Below are 23009 nucleotides of genomic sequence, written 5' to 3'. Positions count from 1 at the left end.
AAGCCATTGCTGACTCAAAAAATAGTCTTTCAGATCTATAACGACTCCTAAATAGCACATTCGTTTTTCTCCATCTAATCCTGTGTGAAGGAGTGTCCAAAGCGTGGTCTGCCAGTCCCGACTTGCCATAGTAATAGTAGCGAATGTATCTTTCATGTTCTTCCAGGCGGATGTTCACTGATCTTCCTGTTTGCCCATAATAGGCCAAGTCACAGTCACATGGAACTTCATACACTCCTGGGTGTGCTAAAGGGTGAAGTTTATCCTTTGGTGAGCGGATCAGAGTTGCCAGCTTGACATGAGGCTTGAAGGTGGTGCGAAGGCCATGTTTCACCAATACTTTGGCTATCTTTTCCGATGTACCTCTGATATAGGGAATAGAAATCGTCATGTTATATTCTTGTGTATTAGGGGGTGGCAAAGTAATGGGCCTATGTAGTATTTTTTCTATTTTGTAGGGATTGTAGCCGTTGGCTAAGAACGTATGGCGCAGGTACTGGAGTTCAGTGGTCAGAGCTGTATCGTTAGAACAAATGGCTCTGGCTCTGTGTGTCAGTGTTTTTAAAATGCCGTACTGTTGGACTGGATGATGATGTGATTGTTTATGTAGGTATCTTCCTGTGTGTGTAGGCTTCCTGTAAATAGAAAAAGATAGTGATCCATCTGAAAGGCGGGTGACTAATGTGTCAAGAAATGGTAAACAGTTATTTGATTCTTTTTCTACTGTGAAGTGAATTTTGGGGTGTTGGCTGTTTAGGTAGGTGACAAAAGCATCCAAAGTGTCTTGTCCATGGGGCCAGATGGCAAACACATCATCTACATAGCGCAACCACACTAGTGGCTTGTATGTAGCTGTGGTAAGTACTTTGTTTTCAAAGTGTTCCATGTAAAAATTTGCTAACGGGGGGGAGAGGGGGGAACCCATAGCAGTACCATTAATCTGTTTGTAGAATTTCCCCCCCCATGTAAAGTAACCTGCATTCATGGTAAATTGAAATAATTCAAAAATATCTGGGGGAAATTTAGACTTGATTAATTCAAGAGTTAACTCTTGAATTAATCAAGACAAGATTAATTCAATAATCTACAAAAAGCTGCATATCACTAGTTAAACCCATCCCAATATCATTAACATACAAATTGAACAACAATGATCCCAAAACTGACCCCCAGTGGTACATGTACATTTAATGTTGCAAAGTGTAAGATATGCACTTTGCACTGAAGCAATTACAATCTATTTGTTACATGAGTAGGGATGCGCTACAAGAAATTGATGAGGCTAATGAACTGGAAGCAACAGTGGAATAATATTACAAAAGTGGATAAAATGGCAAAGATTGCTTGGATGTTGAAACACTAAGAAGTAGAGATAAGAAAATCATTCTCATTTCTACTAATCAATTAAGAGAGGTGTATCTCACCTTTTTCATAAGGCCTTGATATAACCATGTCTAGATTAATATGTTAAGATTTCAAAGAGATGACAAAGTTGTGGAAAGTATTATAAGGCAGGTAAACAAGATGGTAAAAGGACTATGAAATCCTTGCTATGAGGACAGATTGATGGTATGCAGGTTACATAATTTGGTTGAAAAACAGAAAAGAGATATGATAGAAACAGTAAGTTACTAAAAGGATTTTATAGGATATATGAAGAAGAAATTTTTATACACAGTATGCCTGTTATGTAATAAGACAACGATTATTATATCAAAACAAAGAATTATATTTGGAATTGTTAATTACACAGATTCAAAATAATCTCCCTCCAACTCCACACAACGTTTACATCTGTCATACAGGTGTTTGAAGGCATGGAAGAAGTCCTGAATGGGAACTTTCTTCAGTGTCTGAGTCACCCCCGTGTTGGACATCCTCAGTGTCACTGAAGTGCACTCTTTCAAGGGACACTTCATTTTTGGGAAGAGGGAAAAAGTCTACAGGAGCCAAATCTGGCGAACAGGTGAATGTTCGATCACACAGATTGACTCTGAAGCCAAAAACTGCTTCACAGGCAGTGCACAGTGTGAAGGAGGCACACTGTGCATTGTGCAACAGCAACCAACTGTTGTTGTAGAGCAGTTCTTTCCAGACATATGCCAGTGTACAGGCATTGCATTACTCCAAAATAATACTGACTGTTCACTATGGCACCTTCAGGAACAAATTCATGGTGGATAAATCGGCAGCATCAAAAAAAACCATGACCATTGTCTTGATATGTGATTTTTGCAACCTGACTTTCTCTTGTTGGGGAATTTCATTTCCAGATCAAAATGAAATCACCAACTTTTATCACCAGTGATAATTATTTGCAACACATCATGATCTTGATCAAGTGCATGGATGAAATTTGACAACATGCAACCCTGTGCGTTCTTTGTTCATGTGTCGACATGTGCGGTACAAACAGCAAACAAATTTTCCTCTTCTGATTATCTTTCTAAGATTAATCTGGTCATTTCCTTACTGACATCAAGCAGTGCAGTGAGTAGTCTAGTAGTTATTTGCCTGTCATGGGCAACAATTTCCCTAGATTTCACCACATTTTCATTTATCCATGAAGAAACTGGCCATCAACAGCATGGTTCATCTTCCAGGGACTCCCTCCACTTTTTAAACATTCAAAACCAGCAGAACACCTGTGCACAGGTCAGACAGACTTTGCCATAAACTTTCTGTAGGTCTTTGTACATTTCTGTAGCAGTTTTTCCTACTTACAGTAAAATTTTATCACAGCTCTTTGCTCCATGATGTAATTTCTGACACAATTCTATTAACACACTCTTACTTCAATGGTTACACATGAAAACTGCTGTGTTATCTGACTTGACAGTTGCATCTGTGATTACAACACACTCTAGTAGTCAAAACTATAAACACATTCGTTACTTTTATTCAGAGGACTGTCCTGTAAAAATCAATCTCAATACTTAACAGGCACACGGTGTATGACAAGAGGAAAAAAAGAGAGAAAGAGAATAAAGAGTTATCTCTGGAAATCCAGTAAGGGTGTAGGCAGAAGAGATACAAAGACTGTTTTTTTTTTATTTTATTTAGAAAAGTGAAAGTAGAATGGGTTTTCCATAGGAAAATGTGAATATATATTATTGAATGAGCTTAAGAAGTGGTATGAGAGACATAATCTGGGTTGGTGTGTGTGGGCTTCCCATGATGAGTCCCAAGATACATCAATATAAACAAATAAACACCCATTCCCCTTTTGTGTTACGCTCAATAGCTCGTCACAGCCAAGTAACTTCACTTCCTCAAAACTTGATTAATGTTCTCATGGATCAGTTAATCCTATCTTCACAATGTATCATGGCTGTCAAAATGAATGTGTTCTGCTGGCCAGGTTGCCTGTTTTGCATGATAAAAAACTCAAAATTTAAATGGGAAAGCCTTACGAGTTCCATGTGAGACTGGATAACTCACAGTCAGCTGAAAAGCCGTGATACGGATTCTCTGCACTTGAAATGGAATTTGAAGACAGGTCTTTCCAGCTAAAGGACATCATTGAAACTGAGATCTTATATGAAGGCAATCTAAAGCACTTTTTTGAAACTGACAAAAATGATAAAAAAAAAAAAAGACTATTTAGTTAAACATATGAAATACTTACATTATATTGGTATTGCTCATCCTCTCCAAGTTCTTCATATTCTATGTAACAACATCTCTAAGGAAGGGGAAAACAAAAAGAAAATAAGTTCATACATCATTGTTGTAAAATGAGAAAAAACAATTAAAGTATTTGTCAAGAATTGTTTATTTTTAAGATATGATAGCTGCACAATCTAAATAATGAAAAGAGACTATGGAAGAAAAATAATTATAATAACTAATATTAAAATAACTAACTTGTGAATGGGAAAGAATTTTGAACAAACTTGGTTCTAATATGACTGATTATGAATAAAGTTTAATGGCTGCCAATTTAATGTTGCAAAGTGTAAGATATGCACTTTTGCACTGAGGTGGTGTGAGTGCCCCAACAGTGAATAGGTTTAAGGAGATGTATGATATGTACTGTATTAATGGACAGAGTAGGTCTCCGACGATGAGTCTTTTGACTCCATGGAGTGCATATACAAATAATAATAAGAGTAATAATATTCTGTTTAGCTCATATATATATATATATATATAATATAAACTGACTAAAAACTCGAGAATTATAACAAATTGAGATTTATTTGAAAACACAACATGCTTCGTCGGGATTGATTTCATCAGGCGTTAAGAACATAGAAAGCTATTAAAAGACACTGAAAAAAACATTGAGACACTCTAAAGCTATGCAATTATAAAGCTATAATATTCGACTGTAAATTACATTTATTATGAACTTGAGCTATAGTCCATGTTAAAGTTCTATTGTTGTACACTTGTGCGTGTGTGGAACCATGGGATCTCCAGTATCTGATAGTAGAGCTGAAAGAGTAGGCAAATTATAGCTGAGATTATTGTTCATATGAAGAGGGCCCAAGGTGATTTTTTTTTAATCAACAATGCAGCGCTCTACCTCATCGTGGCAAATGTGTAGGTTTGAAGTTGTTGTCCAATTTACTTCATGTTGGCAGCTTTTGTTGTTCATGTCTATTGAAAACAGGACATGGCCTGATAGGGCAGTAGCTCTGGTTCTCTTGTAAGCAATGTCTCTCTGGTGTTCTTTGAGACGTAGGAGGATAGATTTCTCTGTTTGGCCATAGTAAGGTTTCCGCACTCACATGTGACTTTGTATACACCTGGGAATTGTAGAAGGTTGTGAGATTGTTTGCAGTTGCTGAAACTATTTTTGGAAGAGTCGAGAAGCACGTTTGACTGTTAAATTTCTTTAAGATTTACTCAGTTTTTTGGATAGTGTACTGATATATGGCAAGGAGATATAACCTTTGGAGTCATCCTGTGTCTCTATGTTGCTATGTTGATGGTGGGATAATTGTTTGTTGATACTTTTTAAAGAGTAGCCATTGCTTTTAAAGGTCCATTTAAGATGTTGCAGTTCTTTTTTTTTAGTTCTTCTTCATCTGACAGTACAGATCTGGCACTGGATGGTGATGTGAGGACGCATGCAAATATCTGTCCGTGTGTGTTGGCTTTCTATATATAGAGACTTTTATTGATTCAGGCATCTTGGTGAGTTTAACATCTAGGAAACAGAGGGAACTATTTTCTTCAATCTCCATGGTCAATTTGATATCCTGATGGAGGTATGATATCAGATATCATACCTCCATCAGGATATCAAAGAGACACAGGACGACTCCAAAAGTTATATCTCCTTGCCATATATCAGCACACTATCCAAAAACTGAGTAGGATGTTTGTATGTTAAAGAAATTTAACATACAAACATGCTTCTCGACTCTTCCAAAAATAAGATCAAGTTTCAGCAACCACAAACAATCTCACAACCTTCTACAATTCCCAGGTGTATAAAAAGTCACATGTGAGTGCGGAAAACCTTACTATGGCCAAACGGAGAAATATATCCTCCTGCGTCTTGAAGAACACCAGAGAGACATTGCTTACGAGAGAACCAGAGCTACTGCCCCATCAGGCCATGTCCTGTTTTCAATAAACACGAACAACGAAAGCTGCCAACATGAAGTAAATTGGACAACAACTTCAAACCTACACATTTGCCATGATGAGGTAGAACGCCGCATTGTCGAGTCAAAAGAAACTTACAGTTTATAAAAGTAATTTACAGTCGAATATTATAGCTTTATAATTGTATAGCTTTAGAGTGTCTCAATGTTTCTTTCAGTGTCTTTTAATAGTTTCTATGTTCTTAATGCTTGATGAAGTCAATCCCGACAAAACATGTTGCGTTTTCAAAATAAATCTCAATTTGTTATAATTCTCGGATTTTTAGTCAGTTTATATTAAAATGAACATATCCAACCTTCAAGTTAATAGTAATAGTCACACACACACACACACACACACACACACACACACACACACACACACACACACACACACACACACACATACACACAACTAAAACATTATGATCAAGTCAATGGCAGCATGCTGGTACAGAGATTGTTCTCATGGACGTCACTGAGTTCTCTTATCCCCATATAAGAATTAGTGGTAAAAATTTTGAACACTAATTCTTACCCATGAATTGTTTTGGACCAAATATTGTCCTGTGATGGATGGCAATGTAAGCCAATGGACTTGGCCATTGGCCTACATTGCCACCATTGTCTTGTGACACAGAGCAAGACAGTGCTCTGTGTCACAAGGTTCACATTGTGCAAGCATGGTTCGAAGAACATATTCAAGTATTCTATATCCTCCCATGGTAACTAATTCTCCTGATTTGAATTTCATTGAATATTTGTGGGATCATGCAGAAAGCAACAACTGCCAGTTGAATGCAGTGTAAGCCTGGTGTCATCGATCTCTGGAATGTTATTCTGTCTAGTTAGTCCAGAATACCTCAGGAGATCTTCTGTGGTATAGTGAAGCCAATGTAAGATAAGTGCAAGTAGTCATCTCAGGCAGAGAACATCCAAAGCTACTAGGTAGGTAGCAATAATATTTTGACTTTGTGTGTGTGTGTGTGTGTGTGTGTGTGTGTGTGTGTGTGTGTGTGTGTGTGTGTGTGTGTGTGTGTGTGTGTGTGTGTGTGTGTGTGTGTGTGTGTGTGTGTGTGTGTGTGTGCTGTTTATTATTATTATTAAATTTTGTTGTCATCATAATCAAAATTTCATTACAAGTTTCCTAGTAATTTTTACATCATTCATTAGAGTTGATAATTTGATGGAATTTGAAGAATTTGTAGGTGGGAGAGTATTGGACCTGGTCATAGAATCAGAAGAGCTATCTATAAAAAAGGTGACCACATTGCCTCTGATTCTCCATTTGGTGACAGTTTTACAATCTCCCAAGTCAAGACCATGTGGCCTTGACTTGGGAGATTGTAAAACATGAGGAATGTTCTATCAAGAAGAGGTATATGTGGAACTACAAAGTAGGATTATGACAAGATTAGGAAGAGGCTTAAATTTGTGCCATAGTATAAAACAGAGCAGGGTAAGGATGTTAGTAGTGCATGGGATATAGTTAAAGGTCATCTAGAGGAAGCAATATTACATTTTATACCTAAGGTAAAGAGGGTTAATCAGATAGGAGTTAAATGAATCAATAATATCACTAAGCATGAGCTGCAAAAGAAGAAAATGCAGTGGAGGGTATATAAAGAGAAATGTGACCAGCAAACTCATGAACAGTAAAAGGCTAAGGAAAGAAAGGCGACCAGCATCTCAAGGAAGGCAAATCAGATTATGAGAAGAATCTAGCCATGCAGGCCAAAAGAAATACCAAGAGTTCTTTTGTTATGTGGCAAGTAAGAGGAAGAATAACTATGAAAGATTAACCTACATGAGTGATGATGGTCATGAGGAGACAGAAGCAGATAAAATAGTTGAATTACTTAGTGACCACTTTGCAGAGGCATATCATCCTAGTAAGGTTACTGCTTTAGAATACGTGACAGACACTGATATGGGAACAGAGGTGGATGAATTGGCAGTACTTATGATATTGCAGAATCTCAATGTTAATACAGCTGTGAGATTAGATGAAATATCAAAATGTGCAATGTATTCTGACTAGGCTTTTTAATATAAATCTTAGCTCTGGTAGGGTTCCAAGGGAATGGCAAGAGGGCAAAATAATTCCCTTGCATAAGGGAGGTTCGAAGACTGCAGTAGCAAATTATAGACCAATCAGTATCTCAGGAGAGGTGGTAAAAGTACTAGAAAAATTGGTCAAAAAAAGAATTCAAGTATGGGTTGATAAAAATATGATACTATATGAGGATCAACATGGCTATGTAAAGGGTTGATCGTGCCTTAGTAATTTACTAACTTTTTATAATAGAGTAACAGTTGAGTTGGATAAAGGAAATGGCTACATAATGATTTTGCAAAGGCATTTGACAGAATACGACATGAAACTCTGTTACATGTCGTATTCTGTTACACAAAATAGAACAAATGGGAATGTACATGACACTGTTTAATTGGATAAGAGGGTGACTGCTGGAGAGATATCAAAAGTGCAGAATCAAGGTGAAAACAAGTGACTAGTGGTGTGCAACAAGGTTCAGTGCTGGGACCATTACAGTTTAATTTGTCATAAATGATATAAGAAATAACCTGAAAGGAAATATTCAGTTGTTTGCTGATGATGCGACATTAAGTAGAGTAATAGTTAATCAAAGTAACATGGAGAGCTTGCAGGAAGATTTAAATAGGTTGTCAGAATGGGCAAAAGATAATGGGTATCGGTTTAATGTGGAGAAATGTAAAGTTATGCATTTTGGGAAAAATAGATTATAAGCCATGCATCACATTGATGGCACAGTACTCCAGGAAACAGATGAAGCTAGAGATTTTGGGGTGGTGGTAGAAGACAGAGAGTTAAAGTTTAGAGAACATATTGTTAAGATTGCTAAGGTAGCCCATAAGATTACTTGGCTATTGAAGAACACATTAACAAGTAGAGATAAGGAAGTTGTCATTCCTCTTTATAAGGCCCAGATACATCCACATCTGGATTACTGTGCTCTAGTCTGGTCCCCTGGGTTTCTTGGGGATGAGGAAGCAGTGGAGAGAATTCAGAGGTGAGTGACCAAGTTAGTCAGTACCTGTGGAATGTTCCCTAATAGGATAGACTGAGGGTGTATGGATTACAGAAGTCAGTTTATAGTAGAACAAGAGTAGATATGATAGAAAAGTTTAAGTTTCTTAAAGGGTTTTATAGGATTGATGCAGGGGAAATGTTTCAGCACTTAGCTAGAGGGACCAAAACAAGCAGTCATTCCTGGAAATTGAATAAAGGTGTGGTTAGTAGGGAAGTGAGAACTAGATTTTTTGCTTGGAGTGTTGTGAATGAGTGGAATGGGTTGCCAGAGTCAGCTTCAAGTATTTTGCCTGTTAATGGGTTCAAGGAGAGGTAGATGGAGGTGCCCATATAATAATAATAGTAATAATAATAAAATTAATGTCAATATTCTGTATAGAGATGACTAAATTTTGTTTATATGTTAATATTAATTAAATTCTTAAATTAAATTAAATTAGTGGCGGTAGATGGCATTGGTGTAGTTGCAGTTCGTTGTTGTTATGGAATGAGAGGTGGAGACAGAGTTGTAGAGTAGGTGCCCTCCTTCAATGAGTCTTTGGACTCCCTGGAGGTGTCATGTAATAAAAATAATAATAAAATAATGTACAACATTCATATCAGAAGCTCCAGAGATAAGGTCTTGAATTTCTTTAGTTCCTGCAGGATGAATATCTTAAAGAGCAAATGATGAAAGCAATGGAAAGTTTTAATGTTCAATTTGGTATGAAATATTTCAATATGTGTGAAATATGTGAATGAAATATCAGTATTTCTCTAATTCATTGGTTGAATTAGAGAAATGGCAAATATTTAGGTGATGATAAAACCAAGTAATGAGAGTTTCATCAAAAGTGAATATAAGTAAAATTATAAAATGGATGATTATGGAAAGATCCATAGTCAGCTTATATTGATACCACGGTATTTTAAGTTCAAATAAAGCTGCAAGAGATTTACAAAATATGGAGATTAGTTAGAATATATATTATATTATATTATTATGTAACACCTCCAAGGAGTCCAAAGACTCTTCGAGGGAGGACATCTACTCTACAACTCTTGGTCTCCACCACTCACTCGATCAACAAACTATAATGAACCACAACGACACCAACACCATCTACTGCCCACCACCAACACTTTCACACACAAGCATCCAGGCCCACAGTGGGATACATCTGAAAAGGCAATGTACAACAATATTTTAAAAGCTGTGTGGATAAATAAAGTAGGAGCAAAATAGATGAATGTTGAAATTAAGCAGGTACTATGGATATGAAGTAGATGGTGCAAGCTAGTATAATAAGTATGACAAGCATAATAAGTAAAAGCAAAAGCAACATGAGAGGAGACTAAACAGTGAGATCAAAGGAAATCTAAGGAATTTACTTCCTTTGTTTCTATTTATTTATTTAAATATGTTTTTGTCTATTTGGCCTACTCTCAGAAGGTTGGGAACCTATAGCACTTTTGTACTATTAGTAGGCTAAGGGATATATTCTAAACTTCATCTAGACACTAAACATGAAATTTTTTCAAGCCACTTCAGACCTTTGCTAAGTGTGGTAGTGATCTCACATTGAGCAATGAAAATCAACTACCACCTAAAAACTTTTCAAACACATCTAAGCCATCATAGGATTCACAGTTGGTTAGAGAGCAGAAACACTGTGAACCAACCATACTGACCAATGAGACAAGTAAAAGGAAGAACAATTATAGAAATCTGAAACCTGCTGCTGGCAAACTGACCAGGCAGAGAATGTAGTGGAATTATTTAATGATCACGATGTAAAATAATTTCATACTGGTGAAAGTGATGTTAAAAAAAGTCCAGAATATACTTTTTACATTTGTATACAGAAAAAAATAGTGAACTGTCAGTATTCACATAGTCATTATTATTCTCTACAGAATTCAAATGGCTCTGAAATATAGTACACCTCCTCCCATTTCTCAAGTCATTATCCCCAAAAGGTTATTATTCCTGAAGAAACCAAAATAAAACAAGATGAAACATAACTTACTTGTAGCATATTACTTTCCCTTATATGAGAAAAGTAACATTAATGTTGGAAATCTTTGACTGAAGATACCTCATGTGAAGCACAATATACTGAAAGTATGCTACAGTAAGGTATGCTGCAAAAGATTCAAAATAGTGACTACAAAAATACATGAATTACAACCCCAGCAAGCACATACTAGGATGCAAATTTGAATTTCAAAAAGTTCATAGGCCTAGGAATAATATTATATGGACTAGGCATTAAAGACGTCTCATGGAAATAAAAAGTGACAAGTTTTGCATAAGCAAATTTTCATTCTGTATCAGCATTATGCTGCAAGTGTGAGTAGTATAATGCTGATATTGGGTCAGTATTTTATTTCATTTATATAAATTATTGTATATTAGCACAATAAATTAAAAATAATGACAGTGTGTAATTATAATAAATTTAATTTAATCCTTTATCAAAGTTTGTGCCTGAAAGTATCTTCAGGACTGGGGTAAGGTAGTACAACACCAGGCAACTCATTGCAAAGGTGGAACAAGCTTACATTACTCTCAACTGCAAACTTTCAACATCTTTCTCTAAATCCAGAGTAATTTAATAAAAAAGGTGACACACCTTTTGGCAACTCCTATAGGTAGAGATGACCTTGCTATTGCTTCTGCCTGGTATCTCCACATCTGGGCCTGGCTCCCACTGAAGAGACCTCAATAAAAGTCGAAACTAGTCTGGGTAGTGGCCCTTCCTTTAATGCATAACATTATACATATCCGCAAGGAGATGTGTTTTGCATTATGGGAGATACTGAGATAGGAGTAATGTAAGCTTGCTCCACCTTTGCTATGAGTTGCCTGGTGTTGTACTACCTTACCCCAGTCCTAAAGATACTTTCAGTTGCAAACTTTGTTTGCTCACACTTGGATAAAGGATTAAACTAAATTTATTATAGTCTAATCAAGTGAAAAATAAACTTTCAACAGTGTATAATTACTTACTGAAACAGACCATGTTGCTTTTGCACCAGCCTTTTTTCTGAACCAGTGATGCAGCCAATGAAATAAGTTCAAGATTTTCATAGGACTAGGAATAATATTATATGGACTAGGCATTAAAGAAGCCTGATGGAAATAAAAGGTGAAAAGTTTTGCACGAGCAAATTTCCATTCTGTATCTGCATTATCCTACAAAAGATAAACACATGTAATAATACTAAATTCATTATTACTACCACAAGCAATTTCAAATTATTCAAGTAATATATCTTACAGGACAATGCATTATTTGCATAAATTTACCTACCACTAAACCATTCAGTAAACTTTAGCTTTGCTCTCTCCCTCTTTCTAACTCATACTCAGACAATAATTCAAATCTGAAAATTTCATACTGATATGATTAATTGTTTTTGAAAGTCACCATGGAAGCCATCTGATGATATTGACTTTTAAAATATTTTCGAATAAAGTGATGGAACTGATACCATGACATGATAGCTATTGAAATCCCCCACCCAATCAAAAACTAATCTGGTAATATGATTCTTTTCTGATGTGACAATTGGTTAAAAAATTTAGAACTTATGTGCTTTGAAATGCAAAACTATTTGCATAATAAGAATACCTTATTTACAAATTAAAACTGGGTAGGAGAAGAGTTAACCTGAATGATATACATGTATAATTTAGAAAGAGAATCTTATAGCTACTATGGAAAGTTTTCAGACTAAAAGAGGAGAAAGAATCAAGAACAGAATGCCATAGAAATGCCATAAAAATCTATAGAAATGTCTGGTGATTATGCAGACTGTGAAAGAAATTAACTTTTGGTATGGAATACAATGCAACTATTTGGGTGACCCTCTCAGTACTGATAGGTCTCTCTCAAGAGAGACATGGAAATGATAATAATAAACTTTGAAGTTTTAAAATACAAAAAAAAAAAAAATAATAATAATAAATAAATAAAATACTTCAACACATTTTTAAGTAATAAGAACCATGGATTCTTAAGCACTTTTAATGTTTTGAAAAATTCAGCTTAATGAATGAATGTATCAGCAAATTGGTGCAGATCATAAAAAAAAAACTTTGTATAGAAATAGGTCTTTGCAGGCCCAATGTAATTTGAGAAATTTAATCAATATAGTAGTGCAAAGATTTCACTGTATATTAACAAGAAATTATTATTATTATAATAGACCCCCCCCCCCCAAAGAGTCAATGACTCATCACAGAAAGTTGCTTTGTCATACATATAGTTCATCATACCATGCTTTAAATACATTCAAATTCTCTGCAGATATTGTACTCTCAGGCAAGGTATTCCAATCATTCACAACACTCTATGCAAAAAACCTTATTCTCACTCATTTGCTCACTCTTCCATACACAGCTTCCAAGGATGATCTGTTGTCCCCCCCCATCTTCACACTATTTTATGAAAAATCCCTTCAACATTAATCCTATAACAATCCCTTACCAACTTGTACATCTCTTTATCACATCATCCTCATCACTCCAAGATCTCTTATTTCCTCAACCTCCAACAATATATCAATGCCAAGTGTAAACTATACATCCCATCTTTGTTTTCCAAATTTTAAACCTTACATTTCACAACATTGAACTTTCAATCACCATTCCTATGCCCATTCACTCAATCTATTCAAGTCTTCTTGTAAGGACACATCTGCTCTGCTCCTCAAAGTTCATCCCAACTTTGCATCATCTGCACACAACTGAATATCCTCATTCAAGTCTTCCCCAATATAATTAACATACAGGTTAAACAGCAATAGCCCTAAAACAGACCCCCCTGAGGAACACCAGTGACTTTCCTCTTTAAGGATACCCCCCCCACATGAAACTTGCTGATACCTATCAGATAGCCAATCTCCAATCCAATACACTAGTCTAATATCAACCCCATCCACTCTAGTCTAACTATCAACTTATCATGCAGTAATCTATCAAAAGCCTTTGCAAAATCTAAGTGTACTACTGTATATCCATCTCCTTTGTCCAATGAAGCCATCCCCTTATTGAAATAAGTAGATTACTAAAACATGACCTCCTATTAGTGAATTCATGCTGTCCATCAAAGATAATACCATTGCTGTCAACCTAATTCTGGATCCTGGTTCTCACCAGCCTCTTCAAAACTTTAACCACAACAACTGACACACAGATGAGCCTATAATTTGATGCTTGAGTTTTGTCACCTCCCTTATGAAGCAGTACAATCTTGCCTTCCTTCCTTCCACTCCTTTGGAACTTGACCCAGTGCAAGACTCATATTAAACAACCACTAAAAACACACATACTAACCACAGCAATGACTATTTAATTCGTAAATATTTCATCCCAAGTATCTTGGGACATCATCAGTACAGTAGTTCAAACAATACTAGGAATTGTAATTATACATAATTGTAATCATGCACCCTAACTATATGTTATTCCTAGTATTGTTTGAACTACTGTACTGATGATGTCCCAAGAAACTTGGGATGGAATATTTATGAATTAAATAGTCATTACTGCGGTTAGTACGTGTGTTTTTAGTGATGAATTCACTACAGGTTTTGTTATATAAAAACATCATATTAAACAAATATGTCAAGGCATATTCTGACTCCCTGGCACATTCCTTCAAAACATGTGGTGATATATATCAAGTCCCAAAGACTTATTAACATCAAGTTTGCTCAATTCTCTTGTTCACTCACTATCAGTCTCTCCTCCTTTCACTGTTCTCAAACTCTGCATGATGTCACATCCATAAGGATGAAATAGCTTTATGAACTGATCATTTACTATCTCAACTATATCCTCTGCAGCAGTTATCCTTATACTATTTTCTCCAATTAGTTGTCATCCATCATTCTTCTTTTTTTTTTTTTTTTTTTTGGCTATATATCAAAAGAACTCCATAAGTATTTGGCTTCTTTCTAACTGTTCTCATAATACACTTTTGCTACCTTACCAACTACTCCTTGCCTGTTCTTTGTATTCCTCATGGAAGTGATTCTTACCACTCATCTTATACTGCCTCCATAATGCCTTTTTTCTCTGTATTGCATGCTTAATCTCTTGATTCATCCCTTTCACACCTACATTATTAAACCTTTTGACCCTTGGAATACATTTAGACATTGCTTGGTATAGATAGTTCTTGAATTACACCCATCTCCTCATTTTATGCTATAGCTGCAACCTGTCTTCTGAGCTTTTCATAATCACCAGCCTTGTCATTCCACATAGACTCTTTACTCAAAAAAGTCTTCACATGACCGGCAACCCAGGTAATCACTTCATGGTCACACTTATCAACTGGATGGAGATTTGACACCAAGTTTATAATGACATTCTCTGATCTACTTTGAGGTACTGTCCCTTAAAAACTCGAGAAATCACTTTTCTTGACTTCCGGTTGCTATTTTGTCATCCAAATCTATACTGCCATAATTTAATTCACCAATAATGATCACCCTAAGTGATTATTATGGATGATTTCTCCCTATTTCGCTACCGTTTCCTCCTTGCATCTCTACCTTGTATGGACGTAATTCCCTTTCTATCATCAATAGCACTCCAACTCCCTCTTTGTCTTCACAAAAAAAACATCATATCTTCCCATCTCTTCCTGTCAGGATGTCATCCTCAACCAACCATGACTCACTTATTCCAATGATTTTTGGATGAACGAACTCAACCAATGTAACTGTTTCATATCTTTCTTTCTAATACTTGTAGCATTCATTATAGTAACATAACAGCTTATTTCTAGAACTATAACAAGTTTTATTGATACTTCTTGTTAGATGTGATGCCTCCATGCCATGCCTTCCTCAAGCCACTTCTTTTTCTCCTTACAGAATGTTTCTTACTTTTTATCCCAGCACCATCTTCAAATTTAACTATTCCTGTTATTGTTTTCCCAACTGTTTCCATTCCTTTCTTTTCTGCACACATATTCACTTCCTCTTGGAGCATAGATCTCTCTCATGCTGTGTTCTGTCCATATTGATTCTTCCTGTTTCCCTGTTCTGCACACTTCTTCTCTCATTTTCTACACTCATGGTGCCCACTTCTCCATTCATAAGCACCATTTCAATCCTTCCTTCCTTACTCTTCTGCTCTTTCACATCGCTTCTTACTTGCTCAGATTCATTCTCTGCCGTCATTACTATCCCTTCCAGTAGCAGTCTCTCTGAATGACTCATACCAAAATTATTCAAATGCTTCAACAAACTGACTACCTTTTCTATCGCACCATTATCTTGTACACTTCCCAACAATCTCCTGATATCCAGGTTTACATTCTCCTTGTTCTCAGTCTAGTTATTTGTTCCTACTACCAACTCTTACTTCTCATATCCAATGCCTCTATCACTCTATTCATTTTACCTCCTGGAAAAACAAACCTTATGCATCTTCTCATTCACCATAATTCTAATAATCAAATCCCCATACAACTATGACAGCAAACAAGCCTGTGTGACTGGCAAATAAGATAGCAAAAGTGAATAAGAGTGAAAAAATAATGCAAAATAATGCAATTGAAAACTGAGTTGGTGAAGATGAGGAAAGAGATGAAGCAGATGTGGAGAGAAATGAAGAGAATTGTTAATATACATGCTCAAGGGACATTTATTCTGATTTAATTTGGACAGTGAAATATAGCCACTAAACCTTTCTGGAACAGACATTCATATTTAAAACTGATTCTATGAATTAGTTAAGTATCATTACAATGGATAATATGTTCAACCCTAACTATGCTGTGTGAGATATCTGATATCAGATTTAGTAATTAAAAATTCTTCTTTCACTAAAAAGCTAATCTTTTCAGAATATGATAAATTACAGCCACAAGGAATCCAATAAACACTGGCCAGAGATAAAGCAGTTGTTTGTGCTTGGCTAAAAAATTAGGAAACATTTTGATGGGAAAATATGTAGATATCAGGTAAAACTTCTTCAAGATTCTGCCAATAGATTTTTAGATGTTAGAACAGTAACTTTGACCAAGTTGTTTAATCTAAGTCTTGGCTCTAGGTTGGAAATAGGGGAAATAGTTCCATTGCATAAAGGAGACTCCAAGACTGATGTAGCAATTATTAACTGATCAGCATATCAGGAGTCATAGTCAATGTACTAGAGAAGTCGGGCAAGAGCAAAATACAGGAATAGATAGACAAAAATAGGATACTATATGGGGACAACATGATTTTGTAAAGGGTAGATTGTGCCTCAGTAATGTGCTCACATTTTATAATACAGCAAAAGCTGAATAAAGGTAATGGATTTATAAGTATACTGTTGGACTTTGCAAAAACTTTTTACAGGATAGGCATGGAATTCTAATCAATAAACTGCAGCACTTGGGGATGGATATAAAGTTGGAGAAGTGGATAAAGAGAGTGGCTGATGGAGAGATTTATTATTATTATTATTATTCGTGACACCTCCAAGGAGTCCGAAGACTCATCATGGGAGGACACCTACTGTGCAACTCTCCGTCTCCACTACTACACAGTGAGTATTTATTCAGGAGCAGAGTCCAACAGAAGGCATGTGACTAATGGTGTACCACAGGGCTCTGTTCTTGGGCCACTACTATTTAATTTGTTCATTAATGATATAGGAAAGGATCTGAGAGGAACTATTCAGTTGTGTACCGATTATGCAAAATTGGATACAGCAATAGTTAATACAGGTGATATTAAAATTTTGCAGGGTGATTTGGATAGACTGGCAGTCTTGGCTAAGGAGAATAGATGTCAGTTTAATGTGGCAAAGTGTAAGGTTACACATTTTGTGGTGAAAAGATTACCAGCTGTGTACCACATTCATTTGCTAAGCACTTCTGCCTCTTCAATACCACTCTCCTGAACTTTCATTTCATCTCTTACTTCTGATCTCTTGCTTGCATCACATACTGCACTTCCATCTAGCAATACTTTTTCCAGTGCATTCACTTCAAAGCCATTGCAATGTAACCCATCATGCCTGTATAATTCCATTCTTCAAAAATCTAAACAGCAACAGGGTGGGCTTAAACCACCATTCTTTTTGTTAACGCCCAAATAATCTTAACTATCTCTTCATCAATACCCAAGCAACATGTGTCTCCTTCAACTCAACTACTGTTTCCACACTATTGCCTTTATTTGTCTCCTAAACTTTTCATAATCACCAGCCTTGTAGTTTCACATATATGTCTTCTTCACGGAAGTTCTCATTAAGCAACTAAATAAATTCCTTCATGAAACCAAAAGCTTGAGCATTAATAAAGAAACATAAATGCATTCATTTTGGGATAGCTCTGCATGTAATATGATCTGAAAATAAGTAAAGAAGTCTTCTGGTGAGACCAACTGTGAACTTTATTGATTCCCTTTCATATAGAATGGCAAAATTTCTATTACATGTATTAAGTGGATGCATCAGCCATTCCAGATCATTTATCAAAAAACTCTACACAATTTGTCAAACAGATAATGTTGTTTCCTTACAATCTCTAGTTAGCTTTGACTTTACCACTCTCTCTTTATATATATCCAGAGGATCTAGAGAGGATCCAGAAGCGAGTGACTAAGATGATAGCAGGTCTATGGAATGAACCATATGAGAACAGGTTGAAGATTTGTGGGTTGCAGAAATTAGTTGATAGGCAGAAAAGGGGAGATATGATTGAGACATTCAAATTGCTGAAGGGTTTCTATAGGATTAATTCAGAGGATATTTTTGAGATCAGGACTGGTGGTGGGAGAACTAGGGGGACACCTATGGAAGAGTGTGGTTAGCAGGAGTGTTAGAGCTGGGTTCTTTACTTTTAGAATGGTAAATGAGTGGAATAAGCTGCCAGAGTCTGTTGTGGGTGCTATGACGGTGAGTGAGTTCAAGGCAAGGTATGATAGATACTGTGAGAATGTTATATAGTTGTGTGGACATAATGTTTAGGGCCTCCCTCGATGAGTCTAAGGACTCCCTGGAGTTGCCCGTAATAATAATAATAATAATAATAATAATAATATATAGCCTCCTTGGCTGAAACCGTGACATGTTGTCTTAAGACTTTCTTCCCAATATGATGAATACATTTGAACTTGCAATATAGTTGGGTTATTTCAGCTGTAGAAAAAAAAAATTACAAATAAAAAAAATTATTATTACTATTATGGGCTACTTCATGGAGTCCTTAGACTTATTGAGGGAGGATCTAAACATCATGCCAAGCACTATCCAACATTTGCACAGTACCTATCATACTTTGCTCTAAACTGTATTCATAGTCATGGTTATCCACAACAGGCTCAGGCAACCTATTCCCACTCATTCACCACTTTCCAATCAAAAAAAAAAAAAAAAAAATCGAATCCTGACATCACTGCTAACTATACTCTTGCTTAATTTTCAAGGATGGTACCTAGTTCTCCCACCACCAGACTTGTTCTGAAAATTTTCCTCTCTATTAATCTTGTAAAAATCTTTCAATAATTTCTATATCTTAATCACATCATGCCCTTTCTGCCCATCAACCAATTTCTGTAACCCACAAATCTTCAACCTACCTTCATAAGATTCATTCCATAGGTCTGATACCATCTTAGTCATTTGCCTCTAGATCCTCTCCTACTTTTCCTCACCCACCCAGATCTGCATGCAGTAGTCAAGATGGGGTCTTACCAAGGCTCTATGAAGAGGTACAATAACCTGCTTGTCTCTATTCTTCAGGATATTCTTCAGTAACCAAATAAATGTAACCAATGAGCTGCAATATTCCCTCTAAAATTTAATTCCCTATTCATTAGCATTTCCAAATGCAGTAGTGTGAGAGATGAAGAGAGAGCGGGAATGCAAGAGGAACAGGAAAATGGGGAGAGCCTGGGTGGACAAGGAGACATCGCATTGAGAGAGAGAGAGAGAGAGAGAGAGAGCATAAATATTGAAAGAAGCAGTAAATGTGTATATGGAGATGGAGACTATTGCAATGTGAGTGGGGAAGTTGAGACTAAACAGATATATGTGGTAAGCGGTGATAAAGGTGATTGGGCAAGGGCAGGTGTTATGAGGAAATCACAACCAACAAGTGGCTTGGATAGGACTAGCTATAGACCTAAAAATGAACTGTTGTGTTTGTCTGCAAATGCCAGAAGTTTCAGAAATAAGGAAGATGAAATGGTTTCACTGATTGAGTTTATTCGCCCCAAAATCATTGGAATAAGTGAAACATGGTTGAACGAAGATGATATCCGAACGGGAATAGAAATTGGAAGGATACAGTATTTTCTGCAAGGATAGAAAGGGCAAGTAGGGAGATGGAGTGCTGCTGATGATAGTAAGGGAATTATGTCCACGTAAGGTTAACATGAAAGCGGGAAATAGTGGCAATTATTATGAGGCAGTGTTGTTTAAGGTAGTGGCTGATAGGAAGACATATTTAGTTGGATGCTGCTATAGGCTAGGGAATGTGGAGGGTAGTGATGAAGAAATGTATAAACAACTTGGTTTAGTGAACCAAGGAAGAGTAATTATTATGAGATTTTAATTATGACAGTATAGATTGGAATGAAGAGATAGCATTTGGGAATAAGGAAAATGAATTTCTCAAGTTCTCAAGAGATAACTATATTGGACAGCACGTAAAAGAGGGCACACAAGGATTGAGAGTTTCAGATCAGATCATTTCATCAGAGGATGTAATCTTGAGTGGGGTTTTGAGCTTTCCTCCAAGTGATCATGAAGTGATCACTTGCATTGACGCACCCAGGGAGAGGGCCCCCCCCCCAAAAAAAAAGAAAAAGGAAAAAACACTAGAAACATTTTCCAAACATATTTTCCTAATTAAAATTATTATTTTTTTAAATTTATGTTTTGTCTTTTATTTCTATGCTACTTATGAATTAGCGATCACATAAGGTGGGAATACCCCTATAGCACTCGGGAATCCTGGCCACTGCAATGTGGAGTGTGTATTCTCAAATCGTCTACTCAACTCGCCCCCTCCAAGATTAAATCCTGAGTGCATCACTGATACCTGGGTTGTGGCTAACACCATAATGCAGACTTCTGTAAGGAAAGGATATATGCCAAAGTAAAAGGCTGGATTATGACAAGCTTAGGAAACAGCTTGGAGCTATAGCATGTAACGAGGAGTTGAGTGGTAAGGAAATAGATGCTGCTTGGCAATTGACAAAGAAATACATAACAGCATCAATGTGTGAATGTATTCCAAGGGCTAAAATGCTGAATAAGGTAGGTGTAAAATGGATGGATGAATGAGGAGTTTAAGCATGAAATCTGGAAGAAGAAGAAGAAGAAGGTACTTTGGAGGCAGTACAAGAAGAATAATGGTAATAATCAGTTACATGAAGAGTACAAAGAACAAGCCAGGAGATAACTATATAACTTTCCACTCAGTTAGTAAGGAAAACAAAAGTGGATTATGAGCAGAAATTGGAAAATCAGGCAAAGAAAAACTCTAGAGAGATTTTAGATACATGGCAAGTAGAAGGAAGAATGATTATGGTAAGATGATGTTAATGGATGAAAATGAGATTCCGTAACTCAGTCGGTATAGATGAAGTCCTTTGGTCAGAAAGACCTGGGGTTTGATTCCCGTCCGTGACGTGAGGAACTTTTATTTGATCTCTTTCGACGAAACGCAAGTTAGCCAGTTTCATACGGAGGTAGGGAGTTTTTCGCTCAGAAACTTGGGTTTTTTTGTTCTCCAGAAGGGCAAACTGTCCCCCGTGAACATACACAGATTAAAATCAGGATTGAACTTTCCACTCAGTCTCCAAAAGTTAGATAGGCTAAAACAGCCTCACCTACTCCCTATACGTGAATAAAAAGGCATCAGCTGTTTTTTTTTTTTTTTTTTGTATACTTACGACCCAACCATAGGCCTAATTTATCAGTTACAACAGTCCTGAGCACGGAAAAAATTAGGGGGATTGAGATGGTACTGTATCTCTCTGTAAAAACGGGCTCACGGCCACTGTATCATCATACAAAATAAATAAATAAATAATGGATGAAAATAGTAGAATGGCAACTGCTGCAGAAGATATTGTTCAGATATTCAGTGGAGAATTTATATGGGTGTTCATCCTCATCAGGATGGAATTATGAGCAACTGAAGTGGAGAGGGCATAGGAGAGGTTAGCTTAATTTTGAGTGAGCAGGAGGTATTTGAGGAAATAAATAACTTTAGCATCAACAGGATTTGATGACATATCACCACGCATCTTAAGGGAATGTTCCAGGGAATTGGCAGTAGCACTGGAGGAATTGAAAGGATGAAATATCATCAGTTCTTGGGAACTTGTGAAGGAATATTTGTTAGCAGCAATAGCAAGCTGTATACCAAGAGCGAAGAAGAGAACACAATTTGATGTCAAATGGATGACAAACAATATCAAACAGGAAATGCAGGTAAAAAAGAGGTTATAGAAGAGATATAAGGAGAGGGTAGAGAACAGATGCATGGCATCCCAGACACAATATTTAGTGTTACGTGTGATTGTTTTGCTAGAAAGAGATCAGAAGCAACTTGTCCAAACTGATACTAAAAAATTCTGATGTCATTTTGGAAACTGTTCTGAAGGTTCGTGTTTTAAAATTGGTTCATATTCTATCCATTTTATACTATCCTATTCCACTGGTATCTGTTATACAGAACTTGGCCCACATTCAACCTATTCCTAAGAAAGGTAAACATCCTTATACCATCAAATTACCATCCAATTTCACTCACATTAATTCTTTCTTTTAGAGACACACACAGAAAACCATCTACACTCAACTTCTATGCAACCCTGAAGCTTCTCAACTAATAAATGATCACCAGTATAGATTTTGCTATTGTCAGTCAATAGATCTTGCTTATGTCACCTGCAGATAAATGCAGTGGAAAAGTTTTAGAAATTTCAAGTAAGAAAGTTCAAATTGTTCCTTATATTAAGAAGGCATTTGATTGGGTTTGGCACAAAAGACTATAAAGTAGGCAACCATCATATGGTGTGCATTTTGACTTCCACAACTGAGATGCCAACTTTCTGTCTGAATGCACATTACATTATGATTGTTTCTTCTTTTTCTTCACTGGGCATCTACAGATGCTGTATGGTCTCCGATGCTCAGTGATGTGCCACACCAGGCCTTGCCATGTAGTCCTGTTGTTTGCTTTTCTGGCAGCCTCAACTCTCTGAAGATCAGTCACTCCACACACACACCATCCATCCATCTCATTGATGGTCTACCCCTGCCTCTTTTTCCAGGAACTTCACCTTCTATTACTGTTCTGAGACGTCCCCCTTTCATCCTTTCT

General features: G+C 36.5%; 1 protein-coding gene across 3 annotated transcripts in view; it reads right to left on the bottom strand.

The window, feature by feature from the left end:
* LOC150092751 (short transient receptor potential channel 4-like) overlaps positions 1-23009 on the bottom strand; it is a 443103-nt gene that overhangs the window by 5355 nt on the left and 414739 nt on the right. For all 3 annotated transcript variants that reach the window (XM_090414697.1, XM_090414698.1, XM_090414699.1), the window contains 2 exons: positions 11666-11851; positions 3629-3685 (listed from right to left, as the gene is read on the bottom strand). In XM_090414697.1, the coding sequence (XP_090270823.1) occupies positions 3629-3685; positions 11666-11851 (243 nt within the window). The remainder of the gene's footprint in view (positions 1-3628; positions 3686-11665; positions 11852-23009) is intronic.

This window comes from Typopeltis vanoorti, chromosome 25 (genome assembly GCF_054136105.1).
Source record: "Typopeltis vanoorti isolate ZY-2024b chromosome 25, IOZ_Tvanoo_1.0, whole genome shotgun sequence".
NCBI classification, from domain to species: domain Eukaryota; kingdom Metazoa; phylum Arthropoda; class Arachnida; order Uropygi; family Thelyphonidae; genus Typopeltis; species Typopeltis vanoorti.
This window is presented reverse-complemented; position numbering and strand designations above follow the sequence as displayed.